The sequence below is a fragment of the Scomber scombrus genome, chromosome 5 (assembly GCF_963691925.1).
Source record: "Scomber scombrus chromosome 5, fScoSco1.1, whole genome shotgun sequence".
Classification (NCBI taxonomy): domain Eukaryota; kingdom Metazoa; phylum Chordata; class Actinopteri; order Scombriformes; family Scombridae; genus Scomber; species Scomber scombrus.
In genome coordinates this window covers 14,869,681-14,887,322 of record NC_084974.1, presented here as the reverse complement: position 1 = coordinate 14,887,322, position 17,642 = coordinate 14,869,681, and the positions used below count along the sequence as shown (strand labels likewise).

The 17,642-nt window shown below is 39.6% G+C and overlaps 1 protein-coding gene across 1 annotated transcript in view; it reads right to left on the bottom strand.

Moving 5' to 3' along the window:
- Positions 1-1,875: 1,875 nt before the first annotated feature.
- Positions 1,876-17,642, bottom strand: part of ppp1r37 (protein phosphatase 1, regulatory subunit 37) — a 42,471-nt gene continuing 26,704 nt past the window's right edge. Inside the window, exons 4-14 of the mRNA XM_062419638.1 lie at positions 17,539-17,584; positions 17,302-17,402; positions 13,371-13,490; positions 11,687-11,837; positions 11,358-11,513; positions 10,286-10,398; positions 7,652-7,793; positions 7,385-7,551; positions 5,537-7,202; positions 5,345-5,430; positions 1,876-4,210 (exon numbers count right to left, since the gene is read on the bottom strand). Of these exons, the coding sequence (XP_062275622.1) occupies positions 5,354-5,430; positions 5,537-7,202; positions 7,385-7,551; positions 7,652-7,793; positions 10,286-10,398; positions 11,358-11,513; positions 11,687-11,837; positions 13,371-13,490; positions 17,302-17,402; positions 17,539-17,584 (2,739 nt within the window). The 3' untranslated portion in view covers positions 1,876-4,210; positions 5,345-5,353. The remainder of the gene's footprint in view (positions 4,211-5,344; positions 5,431-5,536; positions 7,203-7,384; positions 7,552-7,651; positions 7,794-10,285; positions 10,399-11,357; positions 11,514-11,686; positions 11,838-13,370; positions 13,491-17,301; positions 17,403-17,538; positions 17,585-17,642) is intronic.

The window sequence follows — 17,642 nt, the reverse complement described above, 5'->3', positions numbered from 1 at the left end:
AACTTTGTCCCCTAGAATTACTTTTTGTAATAAACTGCTGCCTGGATTACACTCATCAATCCACATAATGAAGAAAAGTTGTGAATAAATGTATCTGACAAGTTACAAAATGTTGATATTGAACGTATCTGCAACACTGACATTCATTTAATTTGTTTTAGGTGTTAGCAACTACAATCGGAGGGTCAGACTCATCAAATCATTATCTTTCTTTAAATCATTTAATTAAAACTCACTTGTATCAGTTAGTTGTACTGGATTTTTTTTAATAGTTTTTCATATAAAGACTGTTTTTACTGTTTTTTGTCTCATTTTATTCCTGTGTCTTTGTCTTTGTAACATTATAAACAGAAGTGCAACTGTGTGCAACTTTATTATCATGATAAATCTTTTTGAATGGTTAAGTTCAAGAAAAGATTGTAGTTTTTGGTTTAAATGTTTAAAGTTATATGACTTTAAGTATTTGTTCTTTTTTAACATTTAAAGTTAAAAAGTGCTGCATTAAAAACCTTTTCAGTAAACATAATCCAGCCAGAGTTTCAATTAGAAAGTATATAAATGTACATTTCTGGGATTCTAAAGTAACATTTCTTTATTTTGATGTATCACAAGACAAAAGACTGGCTATCATAAGGACCCCCTTTTATATATTCTTTGTGGGACCGTCTGTAAGTGTTTGAGGGATACTGAAATCCCATTTTAATAACTTCTGACTTTCTCACAATCTCCCCTCCCTGTATTATTGGAGCATTATTGTACAGCAGTGGATTAGCGGACGTCTGGAATTCCTTCAGAGGAGAATTACAGTAATACATACAAAGCAGAGCCCCCACCCTGGCCTGTACTCGACCCCCCGCCACCACTACACACCCTCACTCCAGGGGACGCGAACCCAATCACCCCTCACAACCATGTCACCACAGTTGGTCTGCATATTATTTTGTTTTTAAAGGTTAGTTCACACAAATCAAAAAAGCACATATTATCTAACTATAGTTTTGGTTTAGTGAGTCCAGGTCAAAAGATAGGAGATGATTTTTGGAAAGTATTACTTGTCCCACACTTTACTGTGTTGTAGATTTCAATTAAAGTGGATTATATTCACATTTTAACAATAAATTAACCATAATGACAAAGCAAAGACACTTTTTTTTTCTTTTTAGAAAAGTGTGTAATATGAGATTTGTTATCTCTGCATTGGTGAAAGAAGTATTGAGATCTTAACTTAAGTAAAAGTAGCAAAATACTGAAAAACACAAAATATTAGTTGCTAAATATACTTAAACTATTAAAAGTACTTATTATGCAAAATGTCCCCACTTAGTGTTATATTACAGCCTTCAGACTGTACAGATTATTTAGTACCTTTAAAAAGTATTCACCACTTTTAGAATTTGTCGTGAATTTATGAGGATTTAATGTGGATCTCTTGACACTGAAGGACAGAAAAGACCCTTTAATGTCAAGATGAAAACCAATCTACAGTAATTAATTACAAATAAAAAAAGAGAATTGTTTTACATGTAAAATACTGATCTAAAAAGTAACTATAGCTGTGACATAAATGTAGCTGAGTAGAAAGTACTATAAAGTAAAAAGTAATATTTATCTCTGAAATGTGTTGGAAGTGTAACGTAGCATCAAATGGAAATACAAGTACCACAAAATTGTAGTAAAGTAGTTGGATAAATGTACTTAGTTGTCACTTTATGTTCACACAAAGTATCAGGCTTTGTTTTTTCTCTTATACCTGTCAAAATCATAAACAGTGCCTGTAACAAGTATCCAACCATACCTGGGTTTTGCTTTCTTCCACATTTTATTGCTTCACCAAGCTGAATGAACAGAAAGTGAATAAAACCCTACAGGCACTGCTCGTTTTCATGTAGATTTATTAACCAGTACTATTCTTATATAAGTGATATATTGATTTGATTCTCTGCAACACACATCGGAAAGTCACCAGTTGTATCCAAATATCCCAACCAAACTCCATCTGAAAACAGATTTCTCCTGTTTTTCATGCAAAAAAAAAAAAAAGACAGAAAAGAAAGGAAGAAAAAAAAAAGTCTCAAACTTGAGTAATTTCAGTGAAACATTCAGACATATTAGTCATTACATGCATTTATTTGAGAGGAACAAATTTCGCCATACATATCTTTGTGATTACCAGCACATTTCAATTAAGTTAACAAATTATTAAAAATGTCTAAAAATTAAAGCATTACAAACAGTGGGGGGCAGCACAGCAACGATGATTTCAGCTCTCAAAACTGTCTGTTGGGTGGAGAGAATGAAGAGCAGGAGGGTCAAACACTGCTCTTTTCCAGGAGAAAAAAAGAAGGAAAAAAAAAGAAACACACACACACACACACCTGCCTGCATCTACTTCAGGAAAAAAAATCAGAGTATGGAAAACCAGCTTTTCTTCACAAACATACATGAAGTTGACATTTCAAGTGAAGTCTTGCTGCTTTGCTCTGTGAAATTCAGGACAGGAGCTGGATGTGATCAGTGTGTTGTATGTGATATCTTTCAGTTGTCTCCTGCAGGAAAACACCGTAACTGTCAGCGCCCCCTCATGGCCACATCCTCACCCAGCAGAGTAGTGTTACATTAAAACAACAGGGGACCATTATGTTTGCTGCTTCCTTGTGTTTGCTTTCAAAACTGCACCCCGACTGCTACTGTAGTCAACTATCAAATCATATTTACCTTTTCCGCCCATCACAGATTGCCCCCCTCCCTCAAAAAAAAACAAAACAAAAACAAAACTAAATATTTGCTCTAATCTGAAATATACATCAAAAAAAGAGGGGGGGGGGATTTTTTAAAAGCAACCCCCAAAATGGAAAAAAAGGAAAGATAAAATGAAGAGAGGGGTGGAGGGGGAGAAATGAATCAGAAAAGGCTCATATATAGCTATAAAATAAATACAAAATAACTGATTTCTCAAAGTAGCCAAACGGAAACAAAGAGGAGTCTGAAGAGAAGTGGTGAAGGATGAAGGCAACATGGATGATGAGCTGGAGCCGAGAGGTACGAGTGGAAGACTGAGGGACACAGGAGGAAAAAGAGGGGAGATGACAACAGAGACCAAGCTGCTTCTCTTTACGTTTTGAAGAGTTTCACAGAGTGACGACTGGTCGGACAAAGCGACGATAGTGTCTGAAGTTGCAGAGAAAAAAGAAAAAGACAACTTTTTTTTTCTCTTTACTGTAAATAACTCAACCAAAAGGCAGACGTCTTACTTTCCAACATTTGCAGAAGTTCTGGGTTTTTCTTTAAAAAAAAAAGAAGAAGCAGTTTTTGTTGTAGCGGAGGCAGGCGGGAGGATGGGGGATGCTGATTCCTGAGGGGCCAAAGTGAGCAGAGGACGAGAAAACAGACAAGAGGGAGGTCACCTTGGCAGAGGTCCCTTAGAGTTTAGACTTTTTTGTTGTTGTTTTTTTTTTTTATGAGGGGAATAATCGTTGGGATGTGGGGACACAGACGAAACATTTAAACAGACGTGTTGAAATCTTCAGCTTGCTCAGATATAAAAGCCTTTGACAGTGACCCACTTCCACCTCTACAACAAGTGTTTAAAGCCAGCAGGGTCTGTGTGTCTTCTGAGTGGTGCTGTCGACACCATTGTCCAAACACAACTTTATGTCTTTGTGTCAAGAAACAAAGAAAAAAAAAACAAAACCAAAAAACTTTAATTGCTTGTACTTTTCCCAACTTCAGTGGATATCTACACAAGAGAGCAAGCAGGGGTGTGAGAAAGGTCTGTCTTTGGTTAGTGTTTTATCCTCCCTCCTATTTGTCCCCCCATCTCTCTTCTTTGTTGCTAACAGGTAAAGATTGCAGAATGACAAGATGTAGTGATAACAGGGTGATTTTATTTCCCCCCCCCCCTTTCCTCAATGTGCATATGTAGATGTGTTTCAGTGGTTGATGTAGTGTGGATGTAGAGGATTCCTTATTCGTCACAGCCAAGGTCGAGAAGTTGATTTTGTCCTTTCCATAATTTGCTTTGTGTTTTTTTTTTTTTTCTTGTATTAGAGCTTCGACTGTAACACCAGGTCCTCGTGTCCTTTGTTTGTGGAACGGTTGTTTTGGTAATAAAGTCAAAGAAATGACAGAACATTGTACTGTAGGGGCAACCAGTCATGTAGTAGAGCCAGACAAACTATCTGAGTGGTGTTTTCTCCTGTCGTCGCAGTCCCTGCAGTAGAAGAAGAAGGGGCCTGAATTAGTACTGAATATAGTGGAGTACATTTATTAAACCAAACTCAGTAATAAATCTGGTTGATTTGGTGATGTTTTAACCTCAGATCATAGATTACACACTTCTCAGCCAATGCAGCACTTTATTTTAGTCGCTAACCTGTGATATAATGCTAGAGCGTTGCATTTTCTCAGAGCTGATACACTCTTGTCTCACTCTGGTCATCAGCTGTTTTCTTTGGTATTCCTTTAATTGAATTTTACTTTCTTTTCATTGAGAGTTTTTATCTTTGTATTTGTTTATGTGTGTTCCACAAAATGTTTTTCCTTCCTCGTTCTTTGCACAGAAATACTTTGATTGATTTTCTTTTTATTGATTTTATTCCTATTTATTATTACTCTATTAGGATGTTTATTATTCTATTGATGTTTTTATTTGAACTGGGGTCACTGATTGAGAATCAGAATTTCTTTCTCTTGTGTATGCAAAGGCACAGTGAAAATGACAATAAACTTAAACTTGAACTTGAACTTAAACAACGTACACACCACAATGGTGGTTACTGCTATGCTGTCAGGTTTGTTATGGCTGAGATGTGATTTAGTACCACCTGCTGAAGGATGCTGACATTTAACAGCTGTAACGGACAGTTTTTAAAAAAAAGTTCAGTATTGGGTCTCTACGTAACCAGTGAAAAGTTTACATTATGTCTGAACCAGGGTTATTATAGTTTTAACATTTTCATACATTTTTATTTCGTTTTTCAGATTGCTTTTTTCTTTCAGTATAGTTTTAGTTAGTTTAACAAGCGATTAAGTAGTATTAGTTTAGTTTTTATTTTGAGGAATTGACTAATTTCTGGTTTAGTTTTATTTAGTTTTAGTTTTCCAGGTATTATAAGAAGTCAAACTGAACAGGACACAGTAAAAAGGGAGAAAACGAAACAACAAAAACAAAGCTGATTTTATCTGCAATTCAGTTTAGCTTTAGTTAGTTTTGCATGTTTTTTATTCTTATTTCAGTTAACTAAATTATTTTTTCACTTTTAGTTTTAGTTAACTATAATAACCTTGGTCTGAACCTTTGTCTGCTTGTGATTTTGTATTAATTTACAGAAAGATTCATGTTTACCTCATGACCTCATGGTGCGTCTCTCCCTGTCTCCAAACTGGCTTCTAGCAGCAGCTCCTCCAGGTCTTGACCGCAGCTCACACTCACTGCACAAACGACACATAACTCACGTTATCAAACAGGCTGTTCACACCGCAAACATGGAGAAACCTGCTCTGAAACCAGCAGAGGTCAGTGATTACAGCGTCTCACCGTGCTCTATCACACAGCTGCCTGGTTTTGGGCTCTCAGAGTCGAGAAGATGGAGGGAGAACTCGGGCTTCAGGCCGTTGGGCAGAGCTGAACTCACAACCTCCTCCTCCACGCTGATCAGAGCCTCGGGGAAACACTCGCCTTCATCGGCAGAGCTCTCATCAGGTGATTCGTCCACCTCGAAAGGTGAGTTTGAACTCGCAGCAGTTTCAGACCCGGTTGAGGCAGCTGAGGATATGGCGGGGTCGGGGCTCTCTGAGGCCTCTCCTGCTGGAGGATTCGCCTCTTGTGCTCCTCCTTGTGCCTGTTTGTCAGTCTGAACAGGCTGAACCACTTCCTCTTCATCTGGTTCAGTTTGCTGCTGTTCTTCGTCTGGCTTTAGACTTGTTTTTTCTTGGCTTGGCTGGCTGTACTCTTCCTCTGTTAAAGGTTTTTCAGCCTCCTGATTCTCCTGTTGTGGAAGAGCCTCGTCGTCTTCCTTCGTTTGGTTTGATGACTGCGTCTCCTCTGATGCAGATGCTAGCTCATTCTGTAACTGTTCAAGTACAAACGCTAACGGTTGTTTACGCTCTCCTTCTGTGCTTTCTGGTGACATTACATGTTTCTCCTCCTCTAGTACACCCTCTTTCTGCTCCTCTTCTTCCTTCTTTTCATCAGCAGGCTGCTGTTCTACAGAAGTGGGCTCAGGTTCGGGGCTTTTAGTGCTCTCTGTTACTTCCTCATTGAACTGAAATGCTACAGCCTGCACCTGTGAGGAACTTAAAGGCAGGACTGGTGCTTGTAGACTTGGATCTCTCACTTCTGTGTCTAAAGTGCTAGCTATGACGTCCTCAGACTGTGGCTCTAGTGTGTTGGTCTGTGTAGAATTTAGTGTGGATTCTACGGGTGCTACTGGACTCTGCTCTGTCACAGGACAGTCTGTTGACGGAGCAGGGGAGCTCAGTTGTGTTTGAGATGCGGGCGGCGGGGCTGTCTGCTGTGTACTTGCAACTGAAGGCTTCTTTGAGGCCTCTTTAGCCTGGCTGCTGGCTGCAGGTGTGTTCATCAGGAGTTTTAGCTGCTGCTGGTCAGGTGGGCTCTCCACCCGAGTTACCATGAAGATCTTATGACCCCTCCCTGGACTTGAGACGGATATACAGCGTCCCGGTGATGGAGGCGTGCCGGGAGGAACTGTGGCTTCTGTGACGGTGATGCCCGATATGACGCTTGGCCCGCTGGTAGGTGAGGCAGCCGGGGATGTACGTGAGGCACTGAGGGGGGGCTGTGCGACCCCGGCCTGGGTTTGAGGAGCAGTCTGGTTTGAACTAGAGGAGTTTGAGGATGTTGTTACCACCTCCTCTTCCTCGTCATCCTCCGTGTCCGAGTCCGACTCCAGGTGTATCTGAGGAGTGCTCGTCTCAGAGCTCGCTCCTGACTGGTTGCTGGTCTGTCCTTTGCTTCCTGTTGTTTCTTCTTCTTCTTTACCCTCTTTGTCGCGTTGCTCTTCTGATGCTGGTTCTTCCTCCTCTTCTCTGGTTCCATCCTCAGTGGCGATTTCAGCCATGGATGCCGACTGCCTCATCTTCTGCTCTGTTTCCTCCTTCTCTTTGGCCAGGATGAAGTTTCTCTTACAGCCGTTCTGGATCTCAGAGAGCAGTGCACGCTGGGTCTCAATGAAACTTTTAACCTGGGAGACAAAGGAAAGGAAACATAGAAGACGATCAAAGAATACTCAAAACTAAATCAAAGCGATTCCTACAAATACATTTTCATTACTATCATTCTTTAGTCTGCCCGTTTATTCGGCATGTAATTATTTTAACTTCCTCTCCTCTATACTTCTGCCCAACGCTTTATTCCTGTGCTCACAGTTTCTTTCTTGGGCTCCCGGTCGAGGTCGAGACGGAGCAGAGAGGTGTTGACTTTTAGGGCGAGCGACAGAGCCATCAGTCCCCCTGTCTTGATCTCATTTTCTCGAAGGTCCAGTCGCAGTAGTCTGGGGCTCTCTGCAATGAATTCAGCCACAGCCACAGCTCCTACAGCACACATGATGGAGAGTTGAAACAAAAGTCAAAAATGCACAGAAGCCGAAATCCTTCACAAAAACTGAAGCAGAGGCACACGGCCAGTTCCCACCTTCGCAGGACAGCTTGGTGGAGGCGAGGCCCAGTCTGAGCACAGAGCGGTTGGCGATCAGTCCATCTTTCAGCTTGTGTACCCCTTCGTTACCCACAGAGTTATGGCCGAGGTTCAGAGTCTCCAGACTCTGGGTGCAAGGCTGAGAGAAACAATAGACAGAGATATTATTACAGTGAGTATAAAATGCTTTGTGTACAGTTTATTTTATACCTTCATCTGGTTGTTGATGAAACATTTTTTTCTATGGCATCTTTGTATTTTTATAGAACTCATTTTTAGGGATGTCCGATATTATCGGCCCTCCGATATTATCGGCCGATATTCACTTAAAAATTTAATATCGGGAAGTATCGGTATCGGGTTTTTATAACCGATATTGTTCTGTAGGCTTCAGCATTTCCGAGCCTGCATGAACGCAGCATGGGACCGTCGCGCGCTTGATGACGTATAACAACAACAACAACAACAACAACAACAACAACAACAACAACAACAACAACAACAACACGCTAGACTCGTGGGTCTCTAACCGTGGCTAACAAGTTCATAGGGTCCACCGCCATGTACACAAACACACAAACCAGAAACGAGGTTTACCTCCTCGTTGTCATTTTCTGTGTTATACTTTTTTTTATATCAGCATCTTTTTACCTATATAAAAAAAATCTCTTACATTGTGACAGTTTACAGGCCTTTTCTCCTAATATTGCCAACTGTTAAGTACATAACATTATCACCTCATTGCACTGTGACAACAATCTACACTGTTTATCTCCAGCCTTGTGAATCAGCAGCCCTAATGGTCATGGGATCTTCTTTATCAGTGTGTTTGAAAGTTTTAGGCCATTTCTGTGTGTTTGGCGCCGTCTCACGAGCCTTAAAACCACCATCACACAGAAAATGCAGTATTTTATGTTCCACTAGCAAAACAATCTCGTGTTTCTAAAAATAAGTGGCCATTTGTCCATAATTAACAACTAACTCTAAGAGGTTGAAGGCAATCTTTAATCTATAAATCTCACATTTCAAACTTTTTGCTTAGTTAAATCTTCTTGATCTTCAAGTGTTACCCTTTGCTTCACTCAAACACCTGATGATTCATTTAACATCCATTAACTGCTACAACACTGAAAGTAAATTATTTACCTTGCAGCTCCAAGTGCCTCCTACTCTCACTATTAAGAGCTACTTACAACTCCCTCAACTATCATTGCAAAAAAGGATTTGTGTCATGGGTCTTTTTTTTCTTGTTTCCTGCCTCAGATGATCTATACAAACATATGTGAACAGACTGAAGCAGTAAACAACCATTTACTGCTAATACAGAAACTATGCATCAGAGGAAAATGTAATTACAGCTGTTTGATCCATTAATAGTTTATACAGTTTCACTTAAGTTAAACTGTTCCTCTTTTTGTGAAAAATAATAATATTAAAATGAAATATGCTTCTTAATTCAGCATTTTAAACATGAACAGCAGTCAAACTTCACTGCTCAAACAAACAAAAGTTGGCACCTGTATGTGTTACCTTTAATATAATAGGAATATCAGTCAATATCTGATGTGGGTCCACAATTATAATCTAATTTCATAAATAGTATTGATAAACTAAGAAAAATGTAATAAAGCCATTAATATAATGGGAGTATTGTTACTTATGTCATGTTTGTAAATGCATCCGTGGTTCTATTAATAAAAGTATCTTCCTCTGTCAAGGCGGACACTGTCATGACTCATCAGGGTCTAAATGTAGAACTAAAACAATAAACTTATCTCCTATGAGGAAAACATGAGTGTGAAGATAATGATGCTATCACTCAGCAACAGAAATGAGGCCGATTAATTTAGTTATGCGTTATCTACAGCGGACAGCTGTGAAATCAGACGGGAAATGGTGCGGTGAGTCTGAGCCTACATCTGCTCACTGAGCGAGACGCGACTGCATGAAATGTCAGGTGTAGTAATGGGGTGCCTCTGTGGAAATGCCTGGTCAAATCACATCATAACACCTATTTGAACCACTCATTAATCTCTCATCGACACACCTGTCACTCTAAAGTTTACACAAAGAAATCAGGTTGCTGTTGAAATGTAAATATGAGTCCTCAAATACGCAGTAAATGCAAACTTCTGTTCTTGTTTACTTCTTGTGCAACTTCTATGTGAAACTCTTAATTTGGTTGCACATTTAGAAACGAAAAATTCTCACCATCTCAGAGCACTTAACTGAAACAACAGCTACCTTCCTCGAATGGTTGGATTACTACTTTTTAAATTTACTCATGAAAAAAGTAAACTTTTCATGGCTAAACTGCATCCATTAAATAAACAAAACTCACTCCAGGTGTAGAGCAGACTGAGCTGCAGTACAACATGTACAGCTGCCAAACATGAACAGATATGAAGAGAAAAGAGGTTTAACAACCAACAGAGCTCTATGTTGATCACTTCACTGATAGAGTAATGAGGAGAAAATTGAATTCTCCCTGCCTCGGGTGTCACACACACACCACTGTGTCTCACACAGGCACACACGCATAAACACATTAACGACACAGAGCCAGTTGTTTCCTCTTAAAACCTCAGCTGAATGTGTGGCAGCATTGTGCGTCTGTGTGTGTGTGTGTACCAGTGCAGCAGCGAGGTAGCCCATGCCGTTGTGTGTGAGCTGGTTGTTCCATAGCACCAAAGTGACGAGGCCTTTCCTCTGCTCTTTTAGGCCTTCACACACGTAGGCCAAACCTGTGATGACAAACAGAGACAGACAGAGTCAGCCCGTCTGGATTTACCCGAAAAATATCACAATATTAAGTACATGATGTCAACTAAAATATTACAAACTGTACAGTCTAGTGTGAGGGAATCTGTTGTATTTGCATTCTTCCTTCATTTTATATAATGAAGCCTTTTCTGAGCTGTAGTTTCTTCTCCTTAAAAACTACAAATAATGAGATGTATCTATTGATGATCCTGAACTCTACCTTCACACATCTTGTTCATACTCGTCAAAAACTACTTAAGTCTAAATTCAGCTGAGAATGATATCACTGTCTGTTATTCAAGTGTAGAAGAAAAAAAATCAAACTTTTTTTTTTTCATCAAGACTTGGACAATACCATTAGTTTACTATTCAGGCTTATCAACAGGGATATCTGGCTACATGGTGATGTAAAAACCAAAATAAATACCATGAAGATGTAAATTTCAAAATAAAACAAAACAAAAACAAACAAAAAATGCAAGGTCTAACACTTTTACTAACTTTTGTTTGCTTCTCAAACTGAAAAGAATGTTTTCAATTTTACTGAAACCAAATGATTGAACAAAACAAGACCGGGATGGAGATTAAAATAATGCAACAACTGTTAACTGTTGATAAAACTCATCTCTGCCTTCAAACATCTCTGTCCTGCAGCGGGTAAAAACATAGACTACCACATGGAGTGTTTAATGTACCCTTGCACATTGTTTCTATTCTATTGTTTTTTCTTTTTTCTTACACAGCTTTTTAAAACAGCCTACTTATACCCTTTAGTTGTGTTTTTCTCTGTTGACTTGTATCAATAAGCTCTCATCTTATCCGAATTTGTGAACAGTTATTGAGGTGCACGCACAGTAAATAAATCTTTTTCACAAAAGAATTCCACCTTGATAAAACATACAGGACTATAAACTGATTGTGCTCTATCACTGCTGCGTACCAGAGTCTAGGATGTGATTGTTGCGCAGGTCCAGGATCTGGATGTTGTAGTTGAACTTCAGCAAGTTGCCAAGCTGTGCTGAATCCTGCAGGCCATTGAGTTTATTATCTGCCAGGTACAACTCCCGTAGGTTCATATTCATCTTCAGTGCCGTAGCTGAAAAGAAAAATGAAAGATACAAGGAAATGTGTGGGAAGATAAAGAGGGAGAAAAAAAAGAGTCAGAAATAAGGAGAAATAAAGTCTATGTTCAATTAGGTGAAAGACTTCCCCTCCACTTCCCCTTGTGCATCTTCTCCTGTCACCCGCCTGGCACTCTGCCCGTCTTACCCAGCAACATGAGCGGTCTGCCAGACAGACCAGCGTTCTCCAGGTGGAGGACTGCCAGGCTGCCACTGATCCTCAGCGCTCGCGCCACAAAGGGAGCCGAGTGGTCCAGCAGAGGAGTGTTGCGTGCATCGAGATACTGCAGAGAGCTCGTCTGAGGGGGAAAACAGTCACATGTACACACATGGATTGGAAGATTAGAAACACCAAACATAAATACAAATTATTTGCATTGCACGCCAACAAGTGTAAACATCCAAATCCAAAATAATGTGCGAAACAATGACTTTATTATTATGATGAAAATATGTGTTTTATTCTAAATACAGGCAGGATAATTGGGTTAGATGTGGTTAAATGTGGATCTGAACTTCAGACACACACAACATTATCCTTAAAAAAACAAATGTGAATGAAAAGATGACGTGTGTGTGCAGATAAAAGGTGATGGTGTATGCGTTTTCATCTGCTTAATCCAAGGCCTTGCGTCAGAGATTCAAGGACATGCATCTGTCAAAGCACTGGTGCGTTAAGATCTATCAGGCTTTACTGGAATCAGCTACAACATTTTTATTGATAGGTAAACAGTCTGCATGTTGGAGTATCCGTGTGGTGTCTGCAGGCAGTGTGTCTGCAATATACGAGCTTCATTAATCATCAGACGCTCAAGGCTTGTCCTAAAATACGTGTCTCACTCAGTAAGTTGTGATTACAGCAGGATTTTAAGTACTTATAAAATGTTGTGATAACGGCATCATTAGTAATCGTAATTAAGAATGTGTTGATATTCCCTTTAAGATGTTCGGTATTGAACACAGTCGTTAAATAGGCCACAATATTAATAATAAAGAATGTGACAATTTTAGAGTCATTTGTGTCTATGTAAACAGATTGCTGAGCACCGATACACTGTAATAAAAAGCTGGAGTGCAGTGAACTTCAGCCGAGCCAAGATATCAACATCGACCACAAACTAATCACACCTAAAAATATTTTTTCCTCAATTAATTATCCACTCTCTAATTTACTACATATAGTTTTGGATGTGTTTTTCTGAATGTATCATCTCATATTTCATCTTAAACAATACAGATTGATACAATCAGACAACAACCAGTATGAATTTTGCTTTTGCAGAGTGGCTTTACGCTCTCGTCGCCTCCTCTATACCTCTGACATGAAATTAACAGTTCCTTCACGTTTTGTTTGATTAAAAAAAAACAAGGTGGCTGCTGTTCACGTCCATGTTTTTCTCACATATGTATATGGCTTGAGCGGTAATATATGAATGTGTTTGCCTAGCAACCCATTTGTATTCTTAACAGTAATAAGTGACGACTGACGTCAAAGTGCAGTGTAAAGGGCATTGAGTTGAGGAGTTGGGGAAGAGCAATTGAGGAAGCACTGATAGAAAACGGCAGCCTTGCACAACACAAGCTCAGACAGAGATCCCTGGTCTTTTTAACTGAACTCAAAGCTTCAACAATGAAAAGTTTACGTCAGTAGAATCTGAGAGCGAACACATTTTCATATGGTATTTTTTACTTGAGGCTTTAAAGCTTTCTGTTTGTCTGAGGACAAACACAAACAGGGAGGGAAGAAGATCTTTGTGTCGACTTTTCACCTTCGCTCCTCTCCTTTTTCCTTTTCTTCTAGCTAGCCACTGCAGGGGGGGATGATCTCTCACCTTTCTCATCATGTGAGCTGCAGCCTGCCATCCCCGAGTGCCAATGTGCTTGTTGAAGGAGATGTTGAGATGTGTGGCCGACTCATAGTACTCTATCATGTCAAACAGAGCCGATGCACCCTAAGAAGCAGAGAGAGACAGAAGCCAAAGAGAAAACATACATATATTAACCATTACGCCATTTTAGGTAAAAGTCCCAAGAATTTGAACAAATAGTTTTAAATCACTGTGTCAAAATCCCTTAAAGACATGCTACAAGGTACAGGCTGGAGCAGCTGTGGTTGCTATGGTAACAGTCGCTTATGATAGGTGAAACCTGCTGAGGTGTTTTCCATGAGGGCCTCAGGTGGGACTTAAGAGACCAAACTGGAAGGACAAGATGAGTCTGTCTAGGACATTGTCTACTGTTACAAAAGCAAAAATCCTATTCAGCAGGATAACTGACGATAATGACAATAATTACCCTCTCATTTATTTTCTTGATAAATTGTTTTGTTTTTATCTATAAAAGGTTAAAAAAATAGTGAAAAATGCCCAATGTGAGTTCTTAAAATTTCCTTTTATTAGTCTGATCAACAGTCCAAACACTAAAGATATTCAGCTTACTATGAAGTAAGAAAAAGAAAAGCAGAAAATCTGAAATCATATTTGAGGAACCACGAAATATTTGGTAGTTTTGCTTGAAAAGTAACTTGAAGACTGTTTATTAAAAAAACAGTTTAACATATTAATATTATGTTACACAAGTAATCAGTTAATTGACTAATAATTTGACAGATGTCATTCATAACAGGAGGAGAAATTGTGCCAAATCATCAGTGCGTTAAAACTGTGGGGCACAAAACCTTGTTTGGTCAGGAGCAGATGCAGGATTCTTATGAAATGTCAGGTGATGCAGCATAAGGTCAAAGTGCACTCATGTGATCAGAGTGTTTTAATCTCATTTTGGTTGTGGTAATGCTGTGGAGGAGCATCTCTTTCATAACAGTGCTGACGGCACAGGAGCGGAGATAGGTTGCTGGTAATTTGCTTCTTTGCATTCTTTCATAACACAAAATATCCAGTTACAAACAAATATTTGCATATTTTGAACAGAGAAATGGGTCGACAACTGTCATGTGGTATTTGTGTCCCTACTGTCTTTCACTCAGTGACAATTAAAAGCAAATACCAAAAGAAAAAGAAAATATTCATTAGCCAGTTGCAGAATGTGTCTAGTATTTAAAAATATATGATTTCATTTTTCATTGTGGCTGATGAGAAGTAACAAAAGTGGACAGGCTGCTGCACAGTGTCTCATAACCTTTCCCCCCTTTGTGTGTGTGTGTGTGTGTGTGTGTGTGTGCTCCTCCCCCATGCTTCTTAAAAGCATCTTCCCCAAACTATTTTTTCTCCTTTCATCTTCCCATATCATTGCCAACAAGACAGCACTGCTGCAGAGACGAGCCGCTGCCAAATCAAGCCATCTGTACAGTATCTCCCACACCCATCTAAAAGAAGAACCCATCCTCTCACATCCCCATTTGATTCCTTTTCTATCACACCTTCCTCTTATTCTTGCCTCGACCAGCAACACTTCCTCAATATTTTCTACTTTCAGCTTCTCATTTCATCCGAGCTCGAGGCGAGACACTTGTCTCAGACTGAGATGCGACACTTTGGTGACTCAATCATTAACTAATTTGTCTTCTTCATTCATATTTCCAGGCCAGCGCTCCATGTTGGGTGAAAAAAGTGCACACGTCACCATGTATTTGTTTTGGATTATGTGACGCTCTGTTGTGTCCCTGAAGTGCATCTGTATCATCTAACGCATGTGTTTAAAAATAGATGTGATACAATATTGTTCATGAATGATAGCATTTTTGCTTTGTGTGTCAATGAGCGTACCTGTATTTTATGGTTTCACACAATGATCTTTAGTCAGGATCTGCTCTTTTAGGGTAGATTTTGTGTTTTTCAGCACTGTGTGGGATTAAGGATGCCTGTGTGTTTCCTCTAATTACTGCACAATAAAAATGTAATTCTTTACAGCTGCTTATTTTTATTGGCCGTCTGAAACTGTGAACATTGTTATGCTATGAAACCAAAGTGAGTTACCATTGTCAGGAAACATTTCACTTGTCTTGATTATTCAACAGACACACTTTTCAGTGGTATATCTGATTGGCTGCAAGAGGAGCAAAATGACACGGCAACATTTCTCAATGTAACTGCATTAGTCTGTGAGTTTAACAAGACGTGGTGACGAATTTGTGTATTTCATCTTGTGGGGATGATGCTATTAGCTTGCGAGGCAGATGGGTTTCATGATATTGTGATCTTGTGAAAATGATGTGCTTCTACATGAACCACTGGAGCTTCGGGCCAATCAGCGTCCTATGAGGATTCTCGCATGGTCTTGATGAACCTGCGAATTCAGCTGCCTCACAGGGTAAGACGAAGATAAAAGGACGGTTCACCCAATCAACTGCCAAGTATTTTTTGAAAGTACCTGCTCCTTTCCAAACAGTTGCCAAGGACGACTTCTCAGATGGTTTTGTGTAACAAACCATCTGGCTCATCACGTTAATGGAGCTATTCCAGCATGCATAAGAGGGAACACACTGGGAAATGCCCCAGTTAGGAAACACAGGTAGAAAATTACACTCACTGTCAGTTAAACTTCCAATCAACTTGATGTATAAAAACATTCCCGAAATTGTTTTTTAAAAAAAAGGGGGGATTAAAAAGGCACAACAGAAAGATTTATAATCACAAAGTACTCTCCTTGAGATGTGATACACTTGTACGAGTGCCTCTCTCATTCCTGGAAACATTTCCTGTATCATATTTTGTCACCGTCTTCAGAGTCTGCTTCGTTTCCTCCTGGATTTTATCCACAGTGACAACTCTTCTCTCTTTCAGTCCCAATTTTAGTTTCACCAAGCTGTAGGCATACACTATCCAGAAAATCTGATAACTACACCTTACTCCTGTGCTATTGATGGCTTCTGGGAATTTTTGGGTCCCCCTCGTATGTCTTTAAAACGAGGACGAAACCCTGAGTGAACAGAGGAAAACCTCACAAACACAGAAAGAAGACGCAGCCTGTACACATTCATCCTTGATGCCATAAAAAACAAGCTTTTATTTGAGACTCTGTAATGGCTTGCTAATAAATCAGCTTTTTTTAAATTATTATGGCTCTGGGGTTTGTTACACTTTTATTGGCTCCCAAGATAGCGCATGCATGATGTTTATGGGTTTGCAAGTTTTAAAGCTTTCTCAGATGCTTTCACTTTCACTGAAAAAACAAAAACTGAAAACCTGACTGAAAACCTGGAAGTAACATAACAGCTGCCCAAATGTTTTCTCTCCAGACAGGACTATAATTACAGCATCTGACTTTGTACAAGCCTGCTGAAAAACTGCAGCTGATTTGGGGCTGAATTAATTCTGCGGTTAAAAGGTGAAAGTATTGACACGGCCTTGCCGACAGGAGTAAAATAACGAGCAGTAATTAAAGTGACCCTTTCAACCCCAAACAGGCTGATTCCTGTGACTCTGGCAGAGCTAAAAGCTTGTGTCTGTCTGTGATGCAGTTTGAAGTATATTTGGAGCTCTGTGTGACAGGAAACGGTCAGGGCCACTGTCCCTCTGGTCTACACTGCAGCACTGTCTGTCTGTGCGTGTCTACAGCCCAAACGTCCCTAATGGTGTTTACACAAGTGGACATCTGGAGTAATCAGAAAACCCATGACAAACACTCCACATCCTGCCAGTGCAGTAAGCGTGGACAAGGGGATCAGAGTGTGACTGAAGGCAGAAAGATAACAGTGAAAAAGAGAGTGAATGACATGAGAGAGAGAGACAGACAGGCATGACAGACACAGAGAAAAATGGAGAAAAGGAGAGCAACAGAGAGATATTTAAAGCTGGATCTTCTTACATCTTCATCCAGGTTGGTCTGCTCTAGGTCGATCACTTTAAACTGGACTCTCTTCAAAATCTCTTCCAGAGACTCACATGCTTTGTAGTCCAACTTCTCACCTGAAGTAATGCACACACAAGTCTGATCAATGCACAAAAATAATGTTCTTGTGCAAAATAAAGTTGATCAAATCTGGGAAATTTAAAGCAATGAGTGATTGTCACAAGTTAAATGTGTGACTGTTAGGGTGCTTACCTTTTAGATCTAAGCATTCATTTCGCTGTGTCAGGTCTTTCAGTTCCTACAGAAACAAAAAGAAGTGGTGTCAGTGAGAAACAAAAAGAAAGCTGCACAAAGTT